This window comes from Mchenga conophoros, linkage group LG4 (assembly GCF_057382185.1).
Source record: "Mchenga conophoros isolate Kocher_MC1m ecotype Shallow Benthic linkage group LG4, M_conophoros_male_GT1.1, whole genome shotgun sequence".
Classification (NCBI taxonomy): Eukaryota; Metazoa; Chordata; class Actinopteri; order Cichliformes; family Cichlidae; genus Mchenga; species Mchenga conophoros.
In genome coordinates, this window is record NC_140529.1 from 24752803 (window position 1) to 24777472 (window position 24670).

The 24670-nt window shown below is 38.9% G+C and overlaps 2 protein-coding genes across 2 annotated transcripts; both read right to left on the reverse strand.

Annotated features, from left to right (window-relative positions):
* Positions 1 to 833: 833 nt before the first annotated feature.
* Positions 834 to 8522, reverse strand: LOC146576142 (uncharacterized). The gene is made up of 8 exons (XM_085271204.1): positions 7010 to 8522; positions 6665 to 6783; positions 6513 to 6585; positions 6288 to 6403; positions 5890 to 5964; positions 4885 to 4953; positions 4568 to 4636; positions 834 to 4476 (listed from the first exon to the last, which is right to left on the reverse strand). Exons 1-8 carry the CDS (start codon positions 7080 to 7082, stop codon positions 2443 to 2445), a joined length of 2628 nt encoding a protein of 875 aa, XP_085127330.1. The 5' UTR covers positions 7083 to 8522; the 3' UTR covers positions 834 to 2442.
* Positions 8523 to 16198: 7676 nt separating this feature from the next.
* Positions 16199 to 24670, reverse strand: LOC146576143 (uncharacterized). The gene is made up of 8 exons (XM_085271202.1): positions 22965 to 24670; positions 22620 to 22738; positions 22468 to 22540; positions 22240 to 22355; positions 21842 to 21916; positions 20837 to 20905; positions 20520 to 20588; positions 16199 to 20428 (listed from the first exon to the last, which is right to left on the reverse strand). Exons 1-8 carry the CDS (start codon positions 23035 to 23037, stop codon positions 18389 to 18391), a joined length of 2634 nt encoding a protein of 877 aa, XP_085127328.1. The 5' UTR covers positions 23038 to 24670; the 3' UTR covers positions 16199 to 18388.

Here is a 24670-nt window from a genome sequence, read left to right on the forward strand (position 1 = left end):
AGACAAAGATCTGTGTTTACACTCTGGCATGCTGTTACATTAATGTAGCTTCACACAACCACAGATGCACAGCAGGCATTCAGTGTGGACTTTGTTTCAGAAATGACTGAAGAATAAGAAATTGATGGGACCAAGAAACAATATAAGACATTTATATAAAAAGTATTTCTGTAATATTGTGTGAATTGATGCGTTCACTGCAGCACCACGCTGATTTCATATTTGTGCACTTGTAGCATTCAGTGTTGAGTTTTTTCTCCCACACTGCCATGTGTGTCTTTTAAACGATGTTTGATTTAATTTAAAATGTCAGATTGTTTTTTCTTTTTAGTTTTAGGTCAACTTACGGCATAAGTCTATATACGAGCTTCTTTTCTGTTGTTTGCTTCACCGATGGTTCATGACCCGGTAAACATGTTTAACATGGTATTAAACAAGTGTTCCACCCCAGCCTAGGCAACCGGCGTGCAACACAGAAAAAAAAAAAAAAATAAGGAAAAAAAAACTACTACGGTTCTCCACCAAAATCCCAAAACGAAAGTATCGACAGCTATTTACATCAAAGCAAAATAGGACATTTATTTACATCAAAACACCAAACTGTTTACAACCGGGGGGGAAGATCGCGACCATGACAAACTGAAACACAGGGCTTAAATACATAGAAGGAGCAATCAGGGAATGGACAACAGGAGGGAAACACAGCTGGGGCAAATCAGAACTGACAAGACAAGGAAGCGTAAACTGAACACACTGAGATAAGACAGACTTTCAAAGTAAAGCAGGAAACACATAACAGTCACGCCTAAAACAAAACACTGACAACACCGAATCGTAACAGTTCCCCCCACCCAAAAATCAAACATTTAAAACATGTAACCCCAAAGAAAATGTTTGATTCATGCCCAGCGCATACGGCACCGGCTGCTGTTCTGCAGGTGACGCTGATGGCTGGATGGGCCCCTTGGATCCTCCAGTGGAAACGGAAGGCTGGAGCGGTCCCTCGGACCCTCCAGCGAAGGCGGACGAAGGCTGGAGCGGTCCCTCGGACACCCCCAGCGAAGACGACGAAGGCTGGAGCGGTCCCTCGGACCCTCCAGCGAAGACAGACGAAGGCCGGACGGGCCCCTCGGACCCTCCAGCGTATCCCGGACGAGCCGCCATTTTGTTACACCCCGGCCTAGGCAACCGGCGTGCAACACAGAAAAAATAAAAATAGGGGGAAAAAAAACAAAACAGAAAAACTACTACGGTTCTCCACCAAAATCCCAAAACGAAAGCATCGACAGCTATTTACTTCAAAGCAAAATAGGACATTTATTTACATCAAAACACCAAACTATTTACAACCGGGGGAGGGAAGATCACGACCATGACAAACTGAAACACAGGGCTTAAATACATAGAAGGAGCAATCAGGGAATGGACAACAGGAGGGAAACACAGCTGGGGCAAATCAGAACTGACGAGACAAGGAAGCGTAAATTGAACACACTGAGATAAGACAGACTTTCAAAGTAAAGCAGGAAACACATAACAGTCACGCCTAAAACAAAACACTGACAACACCGAATCGTAACACAAGGGTCCTACTTAGATATTTAATTCTGGCCTATGATAAGGTAATAAAGCCACATATGAACAGTGGTCATGTTTATTTTTCAAAAATCTCTAAACATCATTTACTGTATTTACACATCCTTTTTTCTTTTTTTTTTAAGGAACGACACTAAAATTTGAATTGACTCTGAATAGCAGCACAAATCCAGAGTGAAGAAGGAGGCCAAACAGATTTTTCAGGCATATTTAAAGTAATAAGACTAATTATAATCATTTTTATGTAGCAGGATACAAACATTCTTGAGCAAATCAATCTGTATTATATTCAATAGACTTGCACACATTGCAACATTAAACAGAATAAGTCTCATCAGCCATTACACAATAATATGAGGTAATATGAAGCTTTATGATCTGTTATCTCAGTAATAGCAATCTGTATCAGGATGCAGTAAACCACATTGATCCACTCACCCCGGATTTTTAGCGTTAATTCACAAAATGTTTATGTGTCACAATAATTTGCATTTCATATTGAATAGAGGTAAACTGACATGTATGATAAATACGTAGTGAATACAAAGTTGGGAAAGGCAAGCTTTTGGCTGTTTACCAATCACTCCATAATTTCCTCCATATACAGATAATACACATACAGTACTGAGTGATATAATCCTACATTACACTGACTACATTATGTCCACACTGTCACACCAAAAGAAAACGTAAGCCACAGATCTCGCACACATATGAACAAAATGACTCCAAACTCCTTTGAAAAAACTTCATCATCGTTCATTTTTCCAAGATTTTCACTGTAGTAAAAACAGCCATGTGCCATGATATACAAGACAGAGAAAGCACCTTAGCTGTGCTGGAACTTTAATATCTTTCATATGAGTTTGGTAAAGGCACCAGCCAACCATCCACATACATGCATTTACACCTAACATCCCTCAAAAAGAAGGCTTTGGGCTGAGTTGTCCTTTCCACTTCCACAAAGATAGTCCTTGATGCACTGTCAGGAATCATCCTGCTGTCCTCTGCATCACGTTTGATATAAAATAGCTGGACCACAATGACTGAAATAGCCGAGCACACACAGTTGGATGTGCAAACACAGTTCTCTTTAAACCTGACGATGAACTGTATTTCTCCATAGCAGCCATTCTTGAGTTTTATGACACAGTCTCTTGTCTCTTCATGGTTTATAGAGTAAACAGTATTTCTGTTGATGAAGCTGTCAAAGGCTTCCACTGATCTGAATGAAACAGGTCGATTTAAGAGCTCTTCTATTGCTAGTTTTATGGATCCTGTGATAGCCAGATGCCGTGAATTTCCAAGCAGATTGTAACAATCAGTGGTTTCATTTACTGGTGAAATGCTGGCTAACGGAGAATTTCCGTTAGAAACAAGGGAGCGAAGGTGACTCGGCAGAAGCTGCCAATAGAGAAACTTGTCTTGAATTTTTTGAGGATTGTAGTTTATGTTGCTAAGCAGTGCCCTTAAATTTGCACTGTTCCTCTCAAAACTGAATGCTGATGTTGCCCAGAGAGGCCCCCAGTTACGCACACAGTCAGCTAAGTGGATCAACTGATGGCAGTTGAATGAAACGTTTTCTTCACCATAGAGTTCTTCCATGTTTCTAACAAAGAGTACCAAGTTCTCATGGGCCAGCTGAAGGTCATTTTGGGAGACTGATTCTTGTAGCAGAATGTGAATGCTGATCGACAAACAAAAAAAATGTTGGAGAAATGAAGGCTGAAGGATGCCTGGTAGGACACTAACAGCATAAAATAAAAGGAAAGCTCGCCACTCAGATGCTTTCCAAGTGTCCCGACCCTTCAGTGACTGTAGAGATCTGCTCATTTCTGATGGAGGCTTTAACATTCGGAGATAAGAGTCCATCTGTGAAATCTGTTGACCTACATACCAGTCTTTCATGGAGTTCTCTGAGTTCAGCCACAATCCAATAAGTTGCTTAGTCACACCAACTAAAACTGAGTGCATATATTCTGGTACAAATCCAAACACAATGTCAAACAAAGGAAGTCTGGAAAGTAAGGACATTCCTTTTACTCCACACTCTGAGGTGTTTTCATGGGAGCTTTCAGCCTCTCTTGCATTTTCAACAAACATATTCTTTGATCTTGATTCTTGTTTAGTTTCATCATATCGGTATGACCTCACAGATCCAGAGCCCTTTGGTACCACTGTGCCAGGGTGTAAACACCAGTCACAACCATATTCTCCATTGAATTGTTTGCAATTCCGGAGAAGTGGCCTCGCCACAGCGTCAGAGGAGCAAACCAAGCAGAAGACTTTTGATGAATGAAGAGTGCCTCTGCTGTCTCTCCACTGAAATGGATTTTGGGCTAAATCACAACATTCATCCACAAATGGTTTCAGAAATGTGTTCATATGAGGTTTTCCTTGGCCAAACCAAAATCCAGCAACTATCATATTTACCTGTCTTTGTGTGTAAGGAAGTTCATTAATAACAAACTGAAGGGGCCAAATTGAGTATCTGGTTGTGCTAAAATTTGGTACTTCATCAAAATTCCATGTCAGTGTGAGATCATCTGCAGCTAGTTTACCCTCTCTGAGGAGATTCTGGTACATCATCCCATCCATCACATCTTTGATGTTATCATGCTCATCTTTAACTGTTTTAGGTAACAACTCAGTGCTGTGGTTCTCAAGGATACCTTTCAGAAGGTCTTTCAGGGATGAGTACAGAAAGAAGTTTCCATTTTGAATGCTGCTTGCTTTGTTGAACACTGAGGCACAGTGAGAACAACAAGAATCAGGATTGTTTCCCATGAAGTTTTTACACTCTTGACAGTAAAACATTGTAAATGTGGTTGGACTTTGTCCTTGTGTCACTGTTGCCCAGGAGCGAATTGGTTCGTTACTCTGAAAAGACAAACAAACATGTGTTTTATATACACAAATAATATCGGCATAACAAAATGACTTGAGGAGAAACATCAATATTCCTTCTTACTGTGTCACTGCCTCTGTCAACTGCTGAAGCAGACTCCAACTGAAATGGAAAAATGTTGTGGTCCTGCATCTAAAACAAGGCCAAAACATCAGCCAGGCCTACCTATACTCTTAATATTTCATATTCACTTGATGAAGGTGCATTTCAGATATGTATATTAAACAAATTTAAAGCAGTTTGCATTTGTTAGCTTCATTATTTATTGCTCCTCTTAATGCAGCATTATGGAGACAAAATGTTTGTCTGCAGATAAAATCATTGTAAATCACTGGATCTTCAACCAGTTTAAAAATATTTTTTCTGACTTCATTTCTTACCGTGTCTCTGCCATCTGTTGTGTCAGACGCTGAAGCAGATTCCAAATGTTGAGGAAAAATGTTTGGCTCCTACGTGAAAACAAATACCAAATAATTATCCAGACAAGGCACAGGCCTTCATGTTGTTTACTCACAGTTTGTGAAAAACAGTTGAGCTGTGTTGGAGAATTCTGCAGAGGACTTAGGTAAACAGCTAACCTGGTTCACTTTGCTCATATTGACACCTGTTTTACTCTAAAGATATGAGTCCTTGAATCAATCAAAATGTATTTTTATTAGTGCTGTCAGCATTAATCTCTTTAAAATGACGTTAACGCCATAATGTCATTTTAACTTAATGGCGTAAGCGGTTAGCTTGTTATTGTTTAGCGGCGTCCAGCTCCACGCATGGGGAGATCCACGGTAACCAGCTAACGTAGATTTGCTGCGTTAATGCGGCTATGGCGTCAATGTCATTTTAAGTCTGACATCATGTCAAGTTCAGGGTTCATTTTAAGATTATAATCATGACCTATAGGGCCCTGCACGGTGTAGCTCCAACTTACATCAGTGATCTTCTTCTGCCTTATCGCCCCAGCAGGTCCCTGAGGTCTTGTGACCAGGGACCAGGGCTTGCTGGTTTTCCAGCATACAAGGTTAAAAACAAACAGTGACAGAGCGCTTGTATCAATGGCTCCCAGACTCTGGAACTCGCTCCCTTTGAGTTCGAGATCTGTGGACTCAGTCATTTCATTTAAAAAGCAGTTAAAAATGTATCTGTTTAAACTTGCTTTTGGTTGCTTTTGTTTGTTTGAGGTTGTATGTCCATTTCTGCTTGTGTGAAGCACTTTGTGATTTTATCTTGAAAGGTACTATTTAAATAAAATTTTACTTACTTACTTTACTTAAGGAGATTAACGCTGACAACATTAATTTTTCTATAATAACATGATGACATTAATAACAAAAATGATCAAAGATTAATCACTCAATAATGAACCATGTTCAGACACAATGAGATCATACCATTTCTGGACTGTCCTCTTGCTCTGCGCTTGTTTCCATCATGTCAGCAGAATCATCATTTGTTCTATTCAAGTCCTGCAGTGGTGAGGGATAAATTTAAGATGTATTTCGTATAATAAAAGAAGTGTGATCAGTTTTGTTATATTGATACCTGCCAGTGTGAAATGCATTACATGCACAGTAAATGCTACATTAAATACATTATCTTGTACTCGAGTATTGTGAGGTTATTTTGCTGAATGTCACAGCGCTCACACACAACCTCCAATCTGATGCATTGCATACACTATTAATCTACTGATCTTAACCGCCATTTGTTTTATTAAAAAAAACAGTATATTTAAACTTTTATGGCTTTATGTTCCAGGATTTTTTTGTAACATTTAATAAAACATTACCTGTAAGTATTCTCTGAGCCTCCTTTTAAACTTTACTCTTGGTCCAATTTTTGGAATCAAAGTATTGATTCTGCCTGACTCGAGACTTAGGAAAGCTTCTTTGTCAATACCTTCCTCTGCAACAAAACGAAGTATTCAAATTGAAATTAGACAAACAAATATCAATATGAAATTACAGTACAGCAGTAATTTATGAAGGACCAAAACCAAACTATAATAAAATACCTTCAAATCTGTGAATCAGCTCACTGAGATGCCATTCAGTTAATTTTTCCTGGACAAAATGACATGTCTCCATCTACAGAATCAAAACAAACACATCACACATTAATGAAACAATAGACCTGCTGATATAGAATAAAAAATAGATGCCTTACCTGTAAGTAATCTTTCAGTCTCTTTCTAAACTTTACTCTTGGTCCAATTTTAGGAAACAGTAAATTAATTCGGATTGAATCTCCAAGGTTTAGAAACGTCTCCTTGTCAATGCCTTCATCTGAAATAATGCCAACAACAAAATAAAATATTCAAAAGTCAGATGAAGCTAACACTGCAAAACATTAATATTCATCAACTTTGAATATGAAAGACTTTTGTTTTCTATTACAAGTCATAAATCACAGGAATATCCAGACTGACTTCTAAATCAGTAAATTACGATGCTGTTCTAGTGCCATTACAGATACAACAATTCCCATTAAATAATAATAATAAACTCATACCTTTAAATCTCTGCATGAACTCACTGAATCCCCATTCAGTTAGTTTGTCCTGGACAAATCCAGATGTCTCCATGGAATTTGCTGTGGGGACAATCAGCAATAACTGATTTATTCATATTTAAAGTATTATTCACTAAATAAGATCATTTACTTTCCTGTGGGGTTCTGAAGTGTCAGAGGTTTAAGTTTCTATGTATCTCAATAACCTTTTTCATGTGACAAGAGGAGGTAAATGTTTTTGTCTCTTAGCTGGATTGAACTGTTGCAACTTTTGCGACTTCATGTCACTCTGTAGAGTTCATCTAAATATCTAAAGTTTCCAGTTTAGTGAAATGTGTTTACACTGATACAAAGGTTTAAGTTTTATTTTTCATTTGATTTCATTTGATTTGGAATAATATGATTTTTACAGAGCCAAAGTTTTTTAAGGGGCAAAAAATGTGAAATTAGCAGGAAACTGTTGTAGCAAACATATTGACATTTTCACAAAAACATATTCTAAAAGATCTCATTAGATCTTATTAATTTCAGCGTTGATAGTTTACATACACATAATGTGCTACAGGCACTGTTTAAAAAATGTTTTAGTCTCCAGATGTCATTTATATAAAATGTATTTGTGATATCTTGTTTAATCTCTCCACTCACCTTTGCTGTCATCAACACGTTGACAAAAGCATGCATTTTTGTCATTGGCACTAAAACTATAGAGACTAAAGACCTGATACTTTACCATCAGCATACTTTTTTCTTCATACAAGGAAGCAAAAGCAACTGAACTACTCTAACCTTCATTTCTTACTTAATAGTCAACAGGAATAAAAACAAACAATAGGAAGGACACTGTCAAGACTGACAGGCAGGCAGGAGTAGTGTTGGCCGTATGACACTGGTACTCCCACACAAGCTTCAAACTCAAAGTTACATTTTCCTTGAACCACTATTTCAAAGGTTGCTTCATTGTGGAAAATCACATGTCCCATGTACATGATCACACCCCACCCTAGTTACTGAAACATGCCCTACCATCCCAACACATCCTGCTCCACCAAGGACACCTTCATCTACCTGCTACATTACATAAGTTTACAGAATCAACTGACCAATCAATCCATCGTTACAAAATTGTATTTATATCATTCACACAATGAATGATATAAATACTTTGATACAATCAGCAAATGGAAATTGAGATTTCATGTGCTGTCTCCTATTTCATTACTAGATGTCACTGAACAAAGCTTTGAATGAATGAACCAATTTTCAACAGGACTGATCAAGTGGTTCAATAGAGGTTCATGGTTTTATTTGCACATCAGGAGTTGGACCCAAACGCAGCATTTGGAAGATGGAGTGGTAAACTAAAAAGTGACCTTATTAACTTGAACTACGTGCAAAATAATTCAGATAAAAACAAAACAAACAAAAAACAAACAAACAAGGAGATCTGAATCTTCGAGGAAAACAGACTACACAAGACTAAGGAGCTTGGAAAGAAAAGTGTCTGGACTTCGCTTGAAGACGTTTCACCTCTCATCCGAGAAGCTTCTTCAGGTCTAAGGTTAAATAGTGGAGAGTCCCAGAGACTCCCAGATTTAAGCCCTATGGGAGAGTTCAAATAGTGAACAGAGGCAGTGGCTTACAACACCAACTGTCTGCCATCTATAATCCAGTTTTGAGATCCCTTCCCAGACACCTCAACACCCACACACATCATAGGGCCTTCTGACCTCAGGAAATCACATGATAGGGTGGGGCTAGGTTTCACAATGGCTGTGTCCCAATTCAGGGTCTGCATGCTTGAAGTACGCGCACTACGTACGGTGCGTACTATAAGTACGAGAAGTGCGGAAGTGAGAGGTTTGTGAAATGGGACGGTATACGCTTCGTCGCGCTGTTCAGGTTGCCTAGCAACCATGATACTAACAGCGAGATACAGCATTGTTTGACAGAAATGAAGGAGAAAAATGTTTTGTTGGTCATTCATTTTTGTCATGACATCACTTTGATTAGTTGAGTATCTGAGGCTGAGACCACGGGACTGTAAAACATGATTGTTGGGCTTCATTTCTGTACTGAACAGTCATTTAAGATTAGTTAGTAAATAACAATTAGTTAATGTTGTTCATGAGACTAAAGTCATCTCACTGTGGTAATGTAAATATAATATATAGATATATATATATCTATATAATGTATATTGTATATAATGTATATTGTAATAACATGATATTATGTTGTTCAAATGTGAAAAGTATATTGTGAGAACAATAAAGTTTTCACATTACATGTGATATAGCTCTATTTTTCTTTTGCCTGGGTGGGAGCTCTACGCTTTCGAAATGTTTCGCTTTGAAACCAGACTGAAATGTTTCTGAGATATCGTTAATTTCCAGTAGAGCCTGGAACTGAAGGAAGACAGGATTTTGGACAGGAAGGAGAGTTTAGAGATTGGTTTAAAATTTGAGAACACTGTTGCATTGAGATGTTTGTTTTGTTTTTTTTTTGTTTTTTTTTGAGAAATGGGTTCACTATGGTATGGTTAAGATCGGCTGGGATGGTTTTAATAATGGTTAAAACTGTAGGTCCAATAGTGTCAAAGACACTATTATCTTTGACATTATTAAAAGAGAGAGGGGATAATAGTGTCACAGGACATTCACAGACACATTTACACCTAACACCCTTCTAGAAAAAGGCTTTGAGTTAATTTGCCCTTTCCACTTCCACAAAAACAGTCTATAAAGCACTGTCATCTTGTTGTTATTAATACATTGTTTGTAATATATAGCACCTTTTCACCAAAGCAATCGTCAGATAAGATATTCATTTTTGACAATCTAAGACTTTTTTCAGTATTATGAATATGTTCTCATAAATTATAAAGTCTAAGGAGCTTAGAAAGAAAAGCATCTGGACTTCTTTAAGTTGCTTGAAGACATTTCACCTCTCATCCGAGAAGCTTCTTCAGAGTCCCAGATTTAAGAGCAATGGGAGTGTCCCCCATGGGTGTAAAGGGAATCAAAACTGGATTATAGATGGCAGACAGTTGTAGACCGTGTCGTAAGCCACCGCCTCTGTTTACCCTCTGCTTTACCCTCTGTTTACCCTCTTTGAACAGAGGCGATGGCTTACGACACCAATTGTCTGCCATCTATGATCCAGTTTCTAGATCCCGTGCCTATGCACATCCTGGCTCTTCTGACCTCAGGAGATCACATGATAGGGTGGGGCTTGGTTTCACAATGAGTTCACCCGAAACTTTGGCTGATTGTGACCAACACCTGTTTTCACACCTTGGCTCATGTGATTAGGTAGAGGATCAATAAGGGGTCCATGTCCATTTTAGGGGATACTCCAATAGGGCTTGAATCTGGGACTCTCCACCATTTGACCCAGGAATGAGAGGTGAAACATCTTCAAGTCCAGACGTTTTTCTTTCCAAGGTCCTTAGACTACGATGACCTGGATGGCTGAGAACCCCCACAGACGTAAACTATATTCGCTCCTCCAGGAGAAAGCTAAGTACCCCAAAGAGAGAGTGGCTCTTTCTGCTGCCACACAGAGGTCTCTGGACAGGAAAAAGAAGTAAGAAATTAAAGGGAAACACATGTTTTTATGGCAATGCTTTTTAGATCGAGTGATTAGTGGTGTATGTGGTACTGGAGTTGGTGAGTCTCCAGCATAGACTAGGAAGATGCAGCAGAAGCCAAAATGCCCCACTACCAACAAATACGATATTACTTCATTATTACTTTTAATTGATTCTAAATTTCACTTGATGTTATTTCTAAATGATTGTCCTCAAAAGTTATTTACATACATTCATTACTCCTTTCCTAGAGTCTTGAAGCCAAGCCAAAGACAACATGTTTGTGCCTCAGGACAGCTTAACCGTCAGGAGCAAGTCTGTACCGGTACAGATTGTAAAACATCTATTATAACACACCCATTGCCTGGTTTTGAACCTCCAATCCTCCCTCCTCAACCACCGGACGAAGCCCCCAAATGTTAAGGTTCAAAATTGAGGAAGGAGAGTACAAACCACCCATGGTCCAGAAGGTCTTGGTCAAACAATGATTTTAATGAATACACACGTGTGGGAAGAACACTCTGTACGCCGACAGCAAGTGATCTCCAACTTAATCAAAGCATGAACAGATATTTTATAGCATCAGGGTTTGATTTATTGACGCCCCTTCATGCGTCACAGATACATTTTATACATAGATCAGATCAACACCACAATGGCTTTTCACCCAGAAGATCATCTTCTATTTTCATGGCTGGTACTTTCCGTTCTTGTCTTAAAGTAAATTGTTCCTCTTTCTTGCCGAGACAACAAGGACGGTTCCTCTTTTACCGAGACACTTTTGCAGTTACAACCAGACATAACTAATCTCTCCTCTAAATAAATTTAACTCGTGTGTGTGTGTCACGACCTCACATGCTCTTTCTCAATTCACCTGTTGCACTTCTGACCTTTTACCAGACCAGAGGCTCACTGAGACTATATGTATGTCTTCTACTAAATAAATGTTTTAACCAAGAACCTCTACTTAAAAGCTTAATATAAAATGATCTGATATATAAGTGTTTTGTAAGCATGTATTGCAATTCCTTCTATGGCTCCAAGTCACTTGCACAATAGATTGTCCGAACATCGCGCCGAACAAAGCTTCCGACCCCCAATTAATTGACCGAGCTCCAACTCTTTAATAAGCACAGATATGCATTGTGTATGAAATAGTCATAACTGCACCTGAAATACAAGGTCAACATAATAACTGTATGCATAACATCTTAAGGCCTTCTTAAAGCTATCTGTTACATTGTTAAAGCCTCGTCTTAGCCTGCTGCTCAAAATAACTTCCACTTCTGCAAAACTCTCCAAGCCTGTTTCCTGTCCTATTACTTTTAGCCTTTCTGAAAGACACACACTGTTCAACCCCTGAATGCAATATAAACTCCAGATTATATTATTAATGCAATGGTAATGATGACAATTATTTAACAATAGCAGTAAAATAATTTCCCTGCTCCACATCACATATTAATAAAGGTAGCAGTCTTCAGACACAACCTGCTTTCGACGTATAAATAAAGATCTTTGTTTACACACTGGCATGCTGTTACATTAATTGTAAGGGGCAAGTTTGTACTTGTCCAGTAATTATTGTACCAGTATAGTACCAGTAAACATTGTAGTCATTCTTTCTTAGCTCAGTGTCCGCAAAACTTTAAACATTTTTTGTTTTTTATAGATAATTAATTACAGTTCTAACATTATTTTAGTCACATATTCATAAATGCAGCAGTCTTCAGACGCACCCTGCCTTTAATGTATTTAAAGTCATGCCCTAACTGGAGTTTTTACTCTTTTAATGCAAACCTTTCACCACTAAGACTTTAGTCAATGCTGCTAACCACACGATGGTCCTTGAATTAGCTTTGAAAATTCACATGAATGAACTGTTGCTCACCGAGTAGAGCCGTATTGTGAGAGGGTCACCATGGCTATTAGCCAGGCCAGCTTCTGGGAGAATGGTTCTGGCCCCTGTTTTTTTGTTTACAGTGTGATGATGTGAGGGGAGCCGCGGTGGAGCAATGGACTCCAGGATGAGATGGGGATAGGAGGGTTCTCCTCTTCTGCCTGGGACGAGGCTGGTCTGGACCCTTCTCTGAAGGAGGAATTTCGGTCCTGCTTGTGAACACCTAACAAACATTTATCCTTTGTTGTGGGACAGTTACATTGTGGGACAGGGTGGGAGTTTAGCGAGCATAGAACATTGTGTTTTATATGTTTTTTTGAAATTGGGATTATTTATTTCTGGGGATTTTAGTACCTTGACAACATTTTATTGCTTGTTTTTAGAATTGTTTTTCATTCTTCCTCCCTGGTTTGGAAATAAGCTGTTTCTGATGAGACTTACATCATCTATGTGCCCTGGGTTTCTGACTCGCGCACTCTCCCCTTGTATCTAAAGAACCAGCCTGTATAGTAAGACATTCGCACCAGCGTGTCTACATATTCACGAACAAAAACATCACAGTGCTGTTGGTTTGACTGTTGCCACTCGCCAAAATAATTTGTGTCAACAGCTGATTGTCAATGAAGGAAAAAATAAGTAGCTATAGTTAAATGTAAGTCAAAAGAAGCTAAATTGAAAACACTTAAAAACAGTTGTGTGCCTAATTACTCTGGCTTTGTTATCTGTCATGTTTTAGTGATGCATATATTTAATATCAACTGCTTATAGCTGTAAGTTCAGTTTTATACAGACAGTCAGACAATTTAGTTGTGGTCAAAATACAATATTTAAGTGTGTATGATTTATTCATTGCATTTTTTTTTCTTCAAGGGCTTTAACTACCAGATGCATGCTTAATCATCAAGGTAAGTAAATCCCAAATGTACTGTTTGGGAAAACCTGCAGTCTGTTGAGACTGAAGAAGTCACTTGGATGAGTGACAAAACATTTGTCTCACTGAAAACACTACGCGCAGATGAACACAATCAGCCTTTTGGGCTATAGTTACCAATTTGTACATTGTTTCCTTCTTTATCTATGCTGAGTTTTCAGTTCTCTGAGTCATATCAAAGTGTTTTAGTACTTGGTTTTAATGACTTATGAAAAGGAAAAAAGATACAATCTCTGACATCTTCAGTATTCTGATTATTTTTTCATAAACTATAAACTACATTCACTCCTACAGGAGAAAGCTAAGTGCCCCAAAGAGAGAGTGGCCCTTTCTGCTGCCACACATCGGTCTCTGGACAGGAAAAAGAAGTAAGACAAGAAATAGAAACACATGTTTTGCATTAATGCTGTTGAGATCCAGTGATCAGTGGTGTATTTGGACTTCTTTAGGGTTGGTGAATCTCCAGCACAGACTAAAAAGATGCAGCAGAAGCCAAAATGCCCCACTACCAACAGGTGTGAAACACGGCTGTGGGATGTTATTACTTTTTGGTTCATTTTGTGTTTCCCTTTATGCAATTTCCAGATTATATTCTCCAGAGGTTATTTACATACAGTGGGGCAAAAAAGTATTTAGTCAGCCACCGATTGTGCAAGTTCCCCCACCTAAAATGATGACAGAGGTCAGTAATTTGCACCAGAGGTACACTTCAACTGTGAGAGACAGAATGTGAAAAAAAAATCCATGAATTCACATGGTAGGATTTGTAAAGAATTTATTCGTAAATCAGGGTGGAAAATAAGTATTTGGTCAATAACAAAAATACAACTCAATACTTTGTAACATAACCTTTGTTGGCAATAACAGAGGTCAAACGTTTACTATAGGTCTTTACCAGGTTTGCACACACAGTAGCTGGTATTTTGGCCCATTCCTCCATGCAGATCTTCTCGAGAGCAGTGATGTTTTGGGGCTGTCGCCGAGCAACACGGACTTTCAACTCCCGCCACAGATTTTCTATGGGGTTGAGGTCTGGAGACTGGCTAGGCCACTCCAGGACTTTCAAATGCTTCTTACGGAGCCACTCCTTTGTTGCCCGGGCGGTGTGTTTTGGATCATTGTCATGTTGGAAGACCCAGCCTCGTCTCATCTTCAAAGTTCTCACTGATGGAAGGAGGTTTTGGCTCAAAATCTCACGATACATGGCCCCATTCATTCTGTCCTTAACGCGGATCAGTCGTCCTGTCCCCTTGGCAGAAAAACAGCCCCATAGCATGATGTTTCCACCCCCATGCTTCACAGTAGGTATGGTGTTCTTGGGATGCTACTCAGTATTCTTCTTCCTCCAAACACGACGAGTTGAGTTTATACCAAAAAGTTCTACTTTGGTTTCATCTGACCACATGACATTCTCCCAATCCTCTGCTGTATCATCCATGTGCTCTCTGGCAAACTTCAGACGGGCCTGGACATGCACTGGCTTCAGCAGCGGAACACGTCTGGCACTGCGGGATTTGATTCCCTGCCGTTGTAGTGTGTTACTGATGTTGACCTTTGTTACTTTGGTCCCAGCTCTCTGCAGGTCATTCACCAGGTCCCCCCGTGTGGTTCTGGGATCTTTGCTCACCATTCTCATGATCATTTTGACCCCGCGGGATGAGATCTTGCGTGGAGCCCCAGATCGAGGGAGATTATCAGCGGTCTTGTATGTCTTCCATTTTCTGATGATTGCTCCCACTGTTGATTTTTTCACACCAAGCTGCTTGCCTATTGTAGATTCACTCTTCCCAGTCTGGTGCAGGTCTACAATACTTTTCCTGGTGTCCTTCGAAAGCTCTTTGGTCTTGGCCATGGCGGAGTTTGGAGTCTGACTGTTTGAGGCTGTGGACAGGTGTCTTTTATACAGATGATGAGTTCAAACAGGTGCCATTCATACAGGTAACGAGTGGGGGACAGAAAAGCTTCTTACAGAAGACGTTACAGGTCTGTGAGAGCCAGAGATTTTCCTTGTTTGAGGTGACCAAATACTTATTTTCCACCCTGATTTACGAATAAATCCTTTACAAATCCTACCATGTGAATTCATGGATTTTTTCTTCACATTCTGTCTCTCACAGTTGAAGTGTACCTCTGGTGCAAATTACTGACCTCTGTCATCATTTTAAGTGGGGGAACTTGCACAATCGGTGGCTGACTAAATACTTTTTTGCCCCACTGTACATTCAGCATTCCTTTCCTAGAGTCTTGAAACCAAGCCAAGGACAAACGGTTTGTGCCCCCAGGACAGTTTAACTGTCAGGAGCAAGTCTGTACTGGTCCAGATTGTAAAACAACTTTATAACACGACCATTTCCTGAAGTCATTTTCTAGATAATCCTTCTAAGCTCATTGCCCACCAAGGTTTAAACTGTTTTTTCTATAATTAATTATAATTCTAACATCATTTGTCACATATTCACATAAAATGTCACATAAAAGTAGCAATTTTCAGGCACAACCTTGTTTCAACGTATAGACAAAGATCTGTGTTTACACTCTGGCATGCTGTTACATTAATGTAGCTTCACACAACCACAGATGCACAGCAGGCATTCAGTGTGGACTTTGTTTCAGAAATGACTGAAGAATAAGAAATTGATGGGACCAAGAAACAATATAAGACATTTATATAAAAAATATTTCTGTAATATTGTGTGAATTGATGCGTTCACTGCAGCACCACGCTGATTTCATATTTGTGCACTTGTAGCATTCAGTGTTGAGTTTTTTCTCCCACACTGCCATGTGTGTCTTTTAAACGATGTTTGATTTAATTTAAAATGTCAGATTGTTTTTTCTTTTTAGTTTTAGGTCAACTTACGGCATAAGTCTATATACGAGCTTCTTTTCTGTTGTTTGCTTCACCGATGGTTCATGACCCGGTAAACATGTTTAACATGGTATTAAACAAGTGTTCCACCCCAGCCTAGGCAACCGGCGTGCAACACAGAAAAAAAAAAAAAAAAAAAGGAAAAAAAAACTACTACGGTTCTCCACCAAAATCCCAAAACGAAAGTATCGACAGCTATTTACATCAAAGCAAAATAGGACATTTATTTACATCAAAACACCAAACTGTTTACAACCGGGGGGGAAGATCGCGACCATGACAAACTGAAACACAGGGCTTAAATACATAGAAGGAGCAATCAGGGAATGGACAACAGGAGGGAAACACAGCTGGGGCAAATCAGAACTGACAAGACAAGGAAGCGTAAACTGAACACACTGAGATAAGACAGACTTTCAAAGTAAAGCAGGAAACACATAACAGTCACGCCTAAAACAAAACACTGACAACACCGAATCGTAACAGTTCCCCCCACCCAAAAATCAAACATTTAAAACATGTAACCCCAAAGAAAATGTTTGATTCATGCCCAGCGCATACGGCACCGGCTGCTGTTCTGCAGGTGACGCTGATGGCTGGATGGGCCCCTTGGATCCTCCAGTGGAAACGGAAGGCTGGAGCGGTCCCTCGGACCCTCCAGCGAAGGCGGACGAAGGCTGGAGCGGTCCCTCGGACACCCCCAGCGAAGACGACGAAGGCTGGAGCGGTCCCTCGGACCCTCCAGCGAAGACAGACGAAGGCCGGACGGGCCCCTCGGACCCTCCAGCGTATCCCGGACGAGCCGCCATTTTGTTACACCCCGGCCTAGGCAACCGGCGTGCAACACAGAAAAAATAAAAATAGGGGGAAAAAAAACAAAACAGAAAAACTACTACGGTTCTCCACCAAAATCCCAAAACGAAAGCATCGACAGCTATTTACTTCAAAGCAAAATAGGACATTTATTTACATCAAAACACCAAACTATTTACAACCGGGGGAGGGAAGATCACGACCATGACAAACTGAAACACAGGGCTTAAATACATAGAAGGAGCAATCAGGGAATGGACAACAGGAGGGAAACACAGCTGGGGCAAATCAGAACTGACGAGACAAGGAAGCGTAAACTGAACACACTGAGATAAGACAGACTTTCAAAGTAAAGCAGGAAACACATAACAGTCACGCCTAAAACAAAACACTGACAACACCGAATCGTAACACAAGGGTCCTACTTAGATATTTAATTCTGGCCTATGATAAGGTAATAAAGCCACATATGAACAGTGGTCATGTTTATTTTTCAAAAATCTCTAAACATCATTTACTGTATTTACACATCCTTTTTTCTTTTTTTTTTAAGGAACGACACTAAAATTTGAATTGACTCTGAATAGCAGCACAAATCCAGAGTGAAGAAGGAGGCCAAACAGATTTTTCAGGCATATTTAAAGTAATAAGACTAATTATAATCATTTTTATGTAGCAGGATACAAACATTCTTGAGCAAATCAATCTGTATTATATTCAATAGACTTGCACACATTGCAACATTAAACAGAATAAGTCTCATCAGCCATTACACAATAATATGAGGTAATATGAAGCTTTATGATCTGTTATCTCAGTAATAGCAATCTGTATCAGGATGCAGTAAACCACATTGATCCACTCACCCCGGATTTTTAGCGTTAATTCACAAAATGTTTATGTGTCACAATAATTTGCATTTCATATTGAATAGAGGTAAACTGACATGTATGATAAATACGTAGTGAATACAAAGTTGGGAAAGGCAAGCTTTTGGCTGTTTACCAATCACTCCATAATTTCCTCCATATACAGATAATACACATACAGTACTGAGTGATATAATCCTACATTACACTGACTACATTATGTCCACACTGTCACACCAAAAGAAAACGTAAGCCACAGATCTCGCACACATATGAACAAAATGACTCCAAACTCCTTTGAAAAAACTTCATCATCGTTCATTTTTCCAAGATTTTCACTGTAGTAAAAACAGCCATGTGCCATGATATACAAGACAGAGAAAGCACCTTAGCTGTGCTGGAACTTTAATATCTTTCATATGAGTTTGGTAAAGGCACCAGCCAACCATCCACATACATGCATTTACACCTAACATCCCTCAAAAAGAAGGCTTTGGGCTGAGTTGTCCTTTCCACTTCCACAAAGATAGTCCTTGATGCACTGTCAGGAATCATCCTGCTGTCCTCTGCATCACGTTTGATATAAAATAGCTGGACCACAATGACTGAAATAGCCGAGCACACACAGTTGGATGTGCAAACACAGTTCTCTTTAAACCTGACGATGAACTGTATTTCTCCATAGCAGCCATTCTTGAGTTTTATGACACAGTCTGTTCTGTCTGCCTCTTCATGGTTTATAGAGTAAACAGTATTTCTGTTGATGAAGCTGTCAAAGGCTTCCACTGATCTGAATGAAACAGGTCGATTTAAGAGCTCTTCTATTGCTAGTTTTATGGATCCTGTGATAGCCAGATGCCGTGAATTTCCAAGCAGATTGTAACAATCAGTGGTTTCATTTACTGGTGAAATGCTGGCTAACGGAGAATTTCCGTTAGAAACAAGGGAGCGAAGGTGACTCGGCAGGCGCTGCCAACGGAGAAACTTGTCTTGAATTTTTTGAGGATTGTAGTTTATGTTGCTAAGCAGTGCCCTTAAATTTGCACTGTTCCTCTCAAAACTGAATGCTGATGTTGCCCAGAGAGGCCCCCAGTTACGCACACAGTCAGCTAAGTGGATCAACTGATGGCAGTTGAATGAAACGTTTTCTTCACCATAGAGTTCTTCCATGTTTCTAACAAAGAGTACCAAGTTCTCATGGGCCAGCTGAAGGTCATTTTGGGAGACTGATTCTTGTAGCAGAATGTGAATGCTGATCGACAAACAAAAAAAATGTTGGAGAAATGAAGGCTGAAGGATGCCTGGTAGGACACTAACAGCATAAAATAAAAGGAAAGCTCGCCACTCAGATGCTTTCCAAGTGTCCCGACCCTTCAGTGACTGTAGAGATCTGCTCATTTCTGATGGAGGCTTTAACATTCGGAGATAAGAGTCCATCTGTGAAATCTGTTGACCTACATACCAGTCTTTCATGGAGTTCTCTGAGTTCAGCCACAATCCAATAAGTTGCTTAGTCACACCAACTAAAACTGAGTGCATATATTCTGGTACAAATCCAAACACAATGTCAAACAAAGGAAGTCTGGAAAGTAAGGACATTCCTTTTACTCCACACTCTGAGGTGTTTTCATGGGAGCTTTCAGCCTCTCTTGCATTTTCAACAAACATATTCTTTGATCTTGATTCTTGTTTAGTTTCATCATATCGGTATGACCTCACAGATCCAGAGCCCTTTGGTACCACTGTGCCAGGGTGTAAACACCAGTCACAACCATATTCTCCATTGAATTGTTTGCAATTCCGGAGAAGTGGCCTCGCCACAGCGTCAGAGGAGCAAACCAAGCAGAAGACTTTTGATGAATGAAGAGTGCCTCTGCTGTCTCTCCACTGAAATGGATTTTGGGCTAAATCACAACATTCATCCACAAATGGTTTCAGAAATGTGTTCATATGAGGTTTTCCTTGGCCAAACCAAAATCCAGCAACTATCATATTTACCTGTCTTTGTGTGTAAGGAAGTTCATTAATAACAAACTGAAGGGGCCAAATTGAGTATCTGGTTGTGCTAAAATTTGGTACTTCATCAAAATTCCATGTCAGTGTGAGATCATCTGCAGCTAGTTTACCCTCTCTGAGGAGATTCTGGTACATCATCCCATCCATCACATCTTTGATGTTATCATGCTCATCTTTAACTGTTTTAGGTAACAACTCAGTGCTGTGGTTCTCAAGGATACCTTTCAGAAGGTCTTTCAGGGATGAGTACAGAAAGAAGTTTCCATTTTGAATGCTGCTTGCTTTATTGAACACAGAGGCACAGTGAGAACAACAAGAATCAGGATTGTTTCCCATGAAGTTTTTACACTCTTGACAGTAAAACATTGTAAATGTGGTTGGACTTTGTCCTTGTGTCACTGTTGCCCAGGAGCGAATTGGTTCGTTACTCTGAAAAGACAAACAAACATGTGTTTTATATACACAAATAATATCGGCATAACAAAATGACTTGAGGAGAAACATCAATATTCCTTCTTACTGTGTCACTGCCTCTGTCAACTGCTGAAGCAGACTCCAACTGAAATGGAAAAATGTTGTGGTCCTGCATCTAAAACAAGGCCAAAACATCAGCCAGGCCTACCTATACTCTTAATATTTCATATTCACTTGATGAAGGTGCATTTCAGATATGTATATTAAACAAATTTAAAGCAGTTTGCATTTGTTAGCTTCATTATTTATTGCTCCTCTTAATGCAGCATTATGGAGACAAAATGTTTGTCTGCAGATAAAATCATTGTAAATCACTGGATCTTCAACCAGTTTAAAAATATTTTTTCTGACTTCATTTCTTACCGTGTCTCTGCCATCTGTTGTGTCAGACGCTGAAGCAGATTCCAAATGTTGAGGAAAAATGTTTGGCTCCTACGTGAAAACAAATACCAAATAATTATCCAGACAAGGCACAGGCCTTCATGTTGTTTACTCACAGTTTGTGAAAAACAGTTGAGCTGTGTTGGAGAATTCTGCAGAGGACTTAGGTAAACAGCTAACCTGGTTCACTTTGCTCATATTGACACCTGTTTTACTCTAAAGATATGAGTCCTTGAATCCATCAAAATGTATTTTTATTAGTGCTGTCAGCATTAATCTCTTTAAAATGACGTTAACGCCATAATGTCATTTTAACTTAATGGCGTAAGCGGTTAGCTTGTTATTGTTTAGCGGCGTCCAGCTCCACGCATGGGGAGATCCACGGTAACCAGCTAACGTAGATTTGCTGCGTTAATGCGGCTATGGCGTCAATGTCATTTTAAGTCTGACATCATGTCAAGTTCAGGGTTCATTTTAAGATTATAATCATGACCTATAGGGCCCTGCACGGTGTAGCTCCAACTTACATCAGTGATCTTCTTCTGCCTTATCGCCCCAGCAGGTCCCTGAGGTCTTGTGACCAGGGACCAGGGCTTGCTGGTTTTCCAGCATACAAGGTTAAAAACAAACAGTGACAGAGCGCTTGTATCAATGGCTCCCAGACTCTGGAACTCGCTCCCTTTGAGTTCGAGATCTGTGGACTCAGTCATTTCATTTAAAAAGCAGTTAAAAATGTATCTGTTTAAACTTGCTTTTGGTTGCTTTTGTTTGTTTGAGGTTGTATGTCCATTTCTGCTTGTGTGAAGCACTTTGTGATTTTATCTTGAAAGGTACTATTTAAATAAAATTTTACTTACTTACTTTACTTAAGGAGATTAACGCTGACAACATTAATTTTTATATAATAACATGATGACATTAATAACAAAAATGATCAAAGATTAATCACTCAATAATGAACCATGTTCAGACACAATGAGATCATACCATTTCTGGACTGTCCTCTTGCTCTGCGCTTGTTTCCATCATGTCAGCAGAATCATCATTTGTTCTATTCAAGTCCTGCAGTGGTGAGGGATAAATTTAAGATGTATTTCGTATAATAAAAGAAGTGTGATCAGTTTTGTTATATTGATACCTGCCAGTGTGAAATGCATTACATGCACAGTAAATGCTACATTAAATACATTATCTTGTACTCGAGTATTGTGAGGTTATTTTTCTGAATGTCACAGCGCTCACACACAACCTCCAATCTGATGCATTGCATACACTATTAATCTACTGATCTTAACCGCCATTTGTTTTATTAAAAAAAACAGTATATTTAAACTTTTATGGCTTTATGTTCCAGGATTTTTTTGTAACATTTAATAAAACATTACCTGTAAGTATTCTCTGAGCCTCCTTTTAAACTTTACTCTTGGTCCAATTTTTGGAATCAAAGTATTGATTCTGCCTGACTCGAGACTTAGGAAAGCTTCTTTGTCAATACCCTCCTCTGCAACAAAACGAAGTATTCAAATTGAAATTAGACAAAAAAAAAATATCAATATGAAATTACAGTACAGCAGTAATTTATGAAGGACCAAAACCAAACTATAATAAAATACCTTCAAATCTGTGAATCAGCTCACTGAGATGCCATTCAGTTAATTTTTCCTGGACAAAATGACATATCTCCATCTACAGAATCAAAACAAACACATCACACATTAATGAAACAATAGACCTGCTGATATAGAATAAAAAATAGATGCCTTACCTGTAAGTAATCTTTCAGTCTCTTTCTAAACTTTACTCTTGGTCCAATTTTAGGAAACAGTAAATTAATTCGGATTGAATCTCCAAGGTTTAGAAACGTCTCCTTGTCAATGCCTTCATCTGAAATAATGCCAACAACAAAATAAAATATTCAAAAGTCAGATGAAGCTAACACTGCAAAACATTAATATTCATCAACTTTGAATATGAAAGACTTTTGTTTTCTATTACAAGTCATAAATCACAGGAATATCCAGACTGACTTCTAAATCAGTAAATTACGATGCTGTTCTAGTGCCATTACAGATACAACAATTCCCATTAAATAATAATAATAAACTCATACCTTTAAATCTCTGCATGAACTCACTGAATCCCCATTCAGTTAGTTTGTCCTGGACAAATCCAGATGTCTCCATGGAATTTGCTGTGGGGACAATCAGCAATAACTGATTTATTCATATTTAAAGTATTATTCACTAAATAAGATCATTTACTTTCCTGTGGGGTTCTGAAGTGTCAGAGGTTTAAGTTTCTATGTATCTCAATAACCTTTTTCATGTGACAAGAGGAGGTAAATGTTTTTGTCTCTTAGCTGGATTGAACTGTTGCAACTTTTGCGACTTCATGTCACTCTGTAGAGTTCATCTAAATATCTAAAGTTTCCAGTTTAGTGAAATGTGTTTACACTGATACAAAGGTTTAAGTTTTATTTTTCATTTGATTTCATTTGATTTGGAATAATATGATTTTTACAGAGCCAAAGTTTTTTAAGGGGCAAAAAATGTGAAATTAGCAGGAAACTGTTGTAGCAAACATATTGACATTTTCACAAAAACATATTCTAAAAGATCTCATTAGATCTTATTAATTTCAGCGTTGATAGTTTACATACACATAATGTGCTACAGGCACTGTTTAAAAAATGTTTTAGTCTCCAGATGTCATTTATATAAAATGTATTTGTGATATCTTGTTTAATCTCTCCACTCACCTTTGCTGTCATCAACACGTTGACAAAAGCATGCATTTTTGTCATTGGCACTAAAACTATAGAGACTAAAGACCTGATACTTTACCATCAGCATACTTTTTTCTTCATACAAGGAAGCAAAAGCAACTGAACTACTCTAACCTTCATTTCTTACTTAATAGTCAACAGGAATAAAAACAAACAATAGGAAGGACACTGTCAAGACTGACAGGCAGGCAGGAGTAGTGTTGGCCGTATGACACTGATGCTCCCACACAAGCTTCAAACTCAAAGTTACATTTTCCTTGAACCACTATTTCAAAGGTTGCTTCATTGTGGAAAATCACATGTCCCATGTACATGATCACACCCCACCCTAGTTACTGAAACATGCCCTACCATCCCAACACATCCTGCTCCACCAAGGACACCTTCATCTACCTGCTACATTACATAAGTTTACAGAATCAACTGACCAATCAATCCATCGTTACAAAATTGTATTTATATCATTCACACAATGAATGATATAAATACTTTGATACAATCAGCAAATGGAAATTGAGATTTCATGTGCTGTCTCCTATTTCATTACTAGATGTCACTGAACAAAGCTTTGAATGAATGAACCAATTTTCAACAGGACTGATCAAGTGGTTCAATAGAGGTTCATGGTTTTATTTGCACATCAGGAGTTGGACCCAAACGCAGCATTTGGAAGATGGAGTGGTAAACTAAAAAGTGACCTTATTAACTTGAACTACGTGCAAAATAATTCAGATAAAAACAAAACAAACAAAAAACAAACAAACAAGGAGATCTGAATCTTCGAGGAAAACAGACTACACAAGACTAAGGAGCTTGGAAAGAAAAGCGTCTGGACTTCGCTTGAAGACGTTTCACCTCTCATCCGAGAAGCTTCTTCAGGTCTAAGGTTAAATAGTGGAGAGTCCCAGAGACTCCCAGATTTAAGCCCTATGGGAGAGTTCAAATAGTGAACAGAGGCAGTGGCTTACAACACCAACTGTCTGCCATCTATAATCCAGTTTTGAGATCCCTTCCCAGACACCTCAACACCC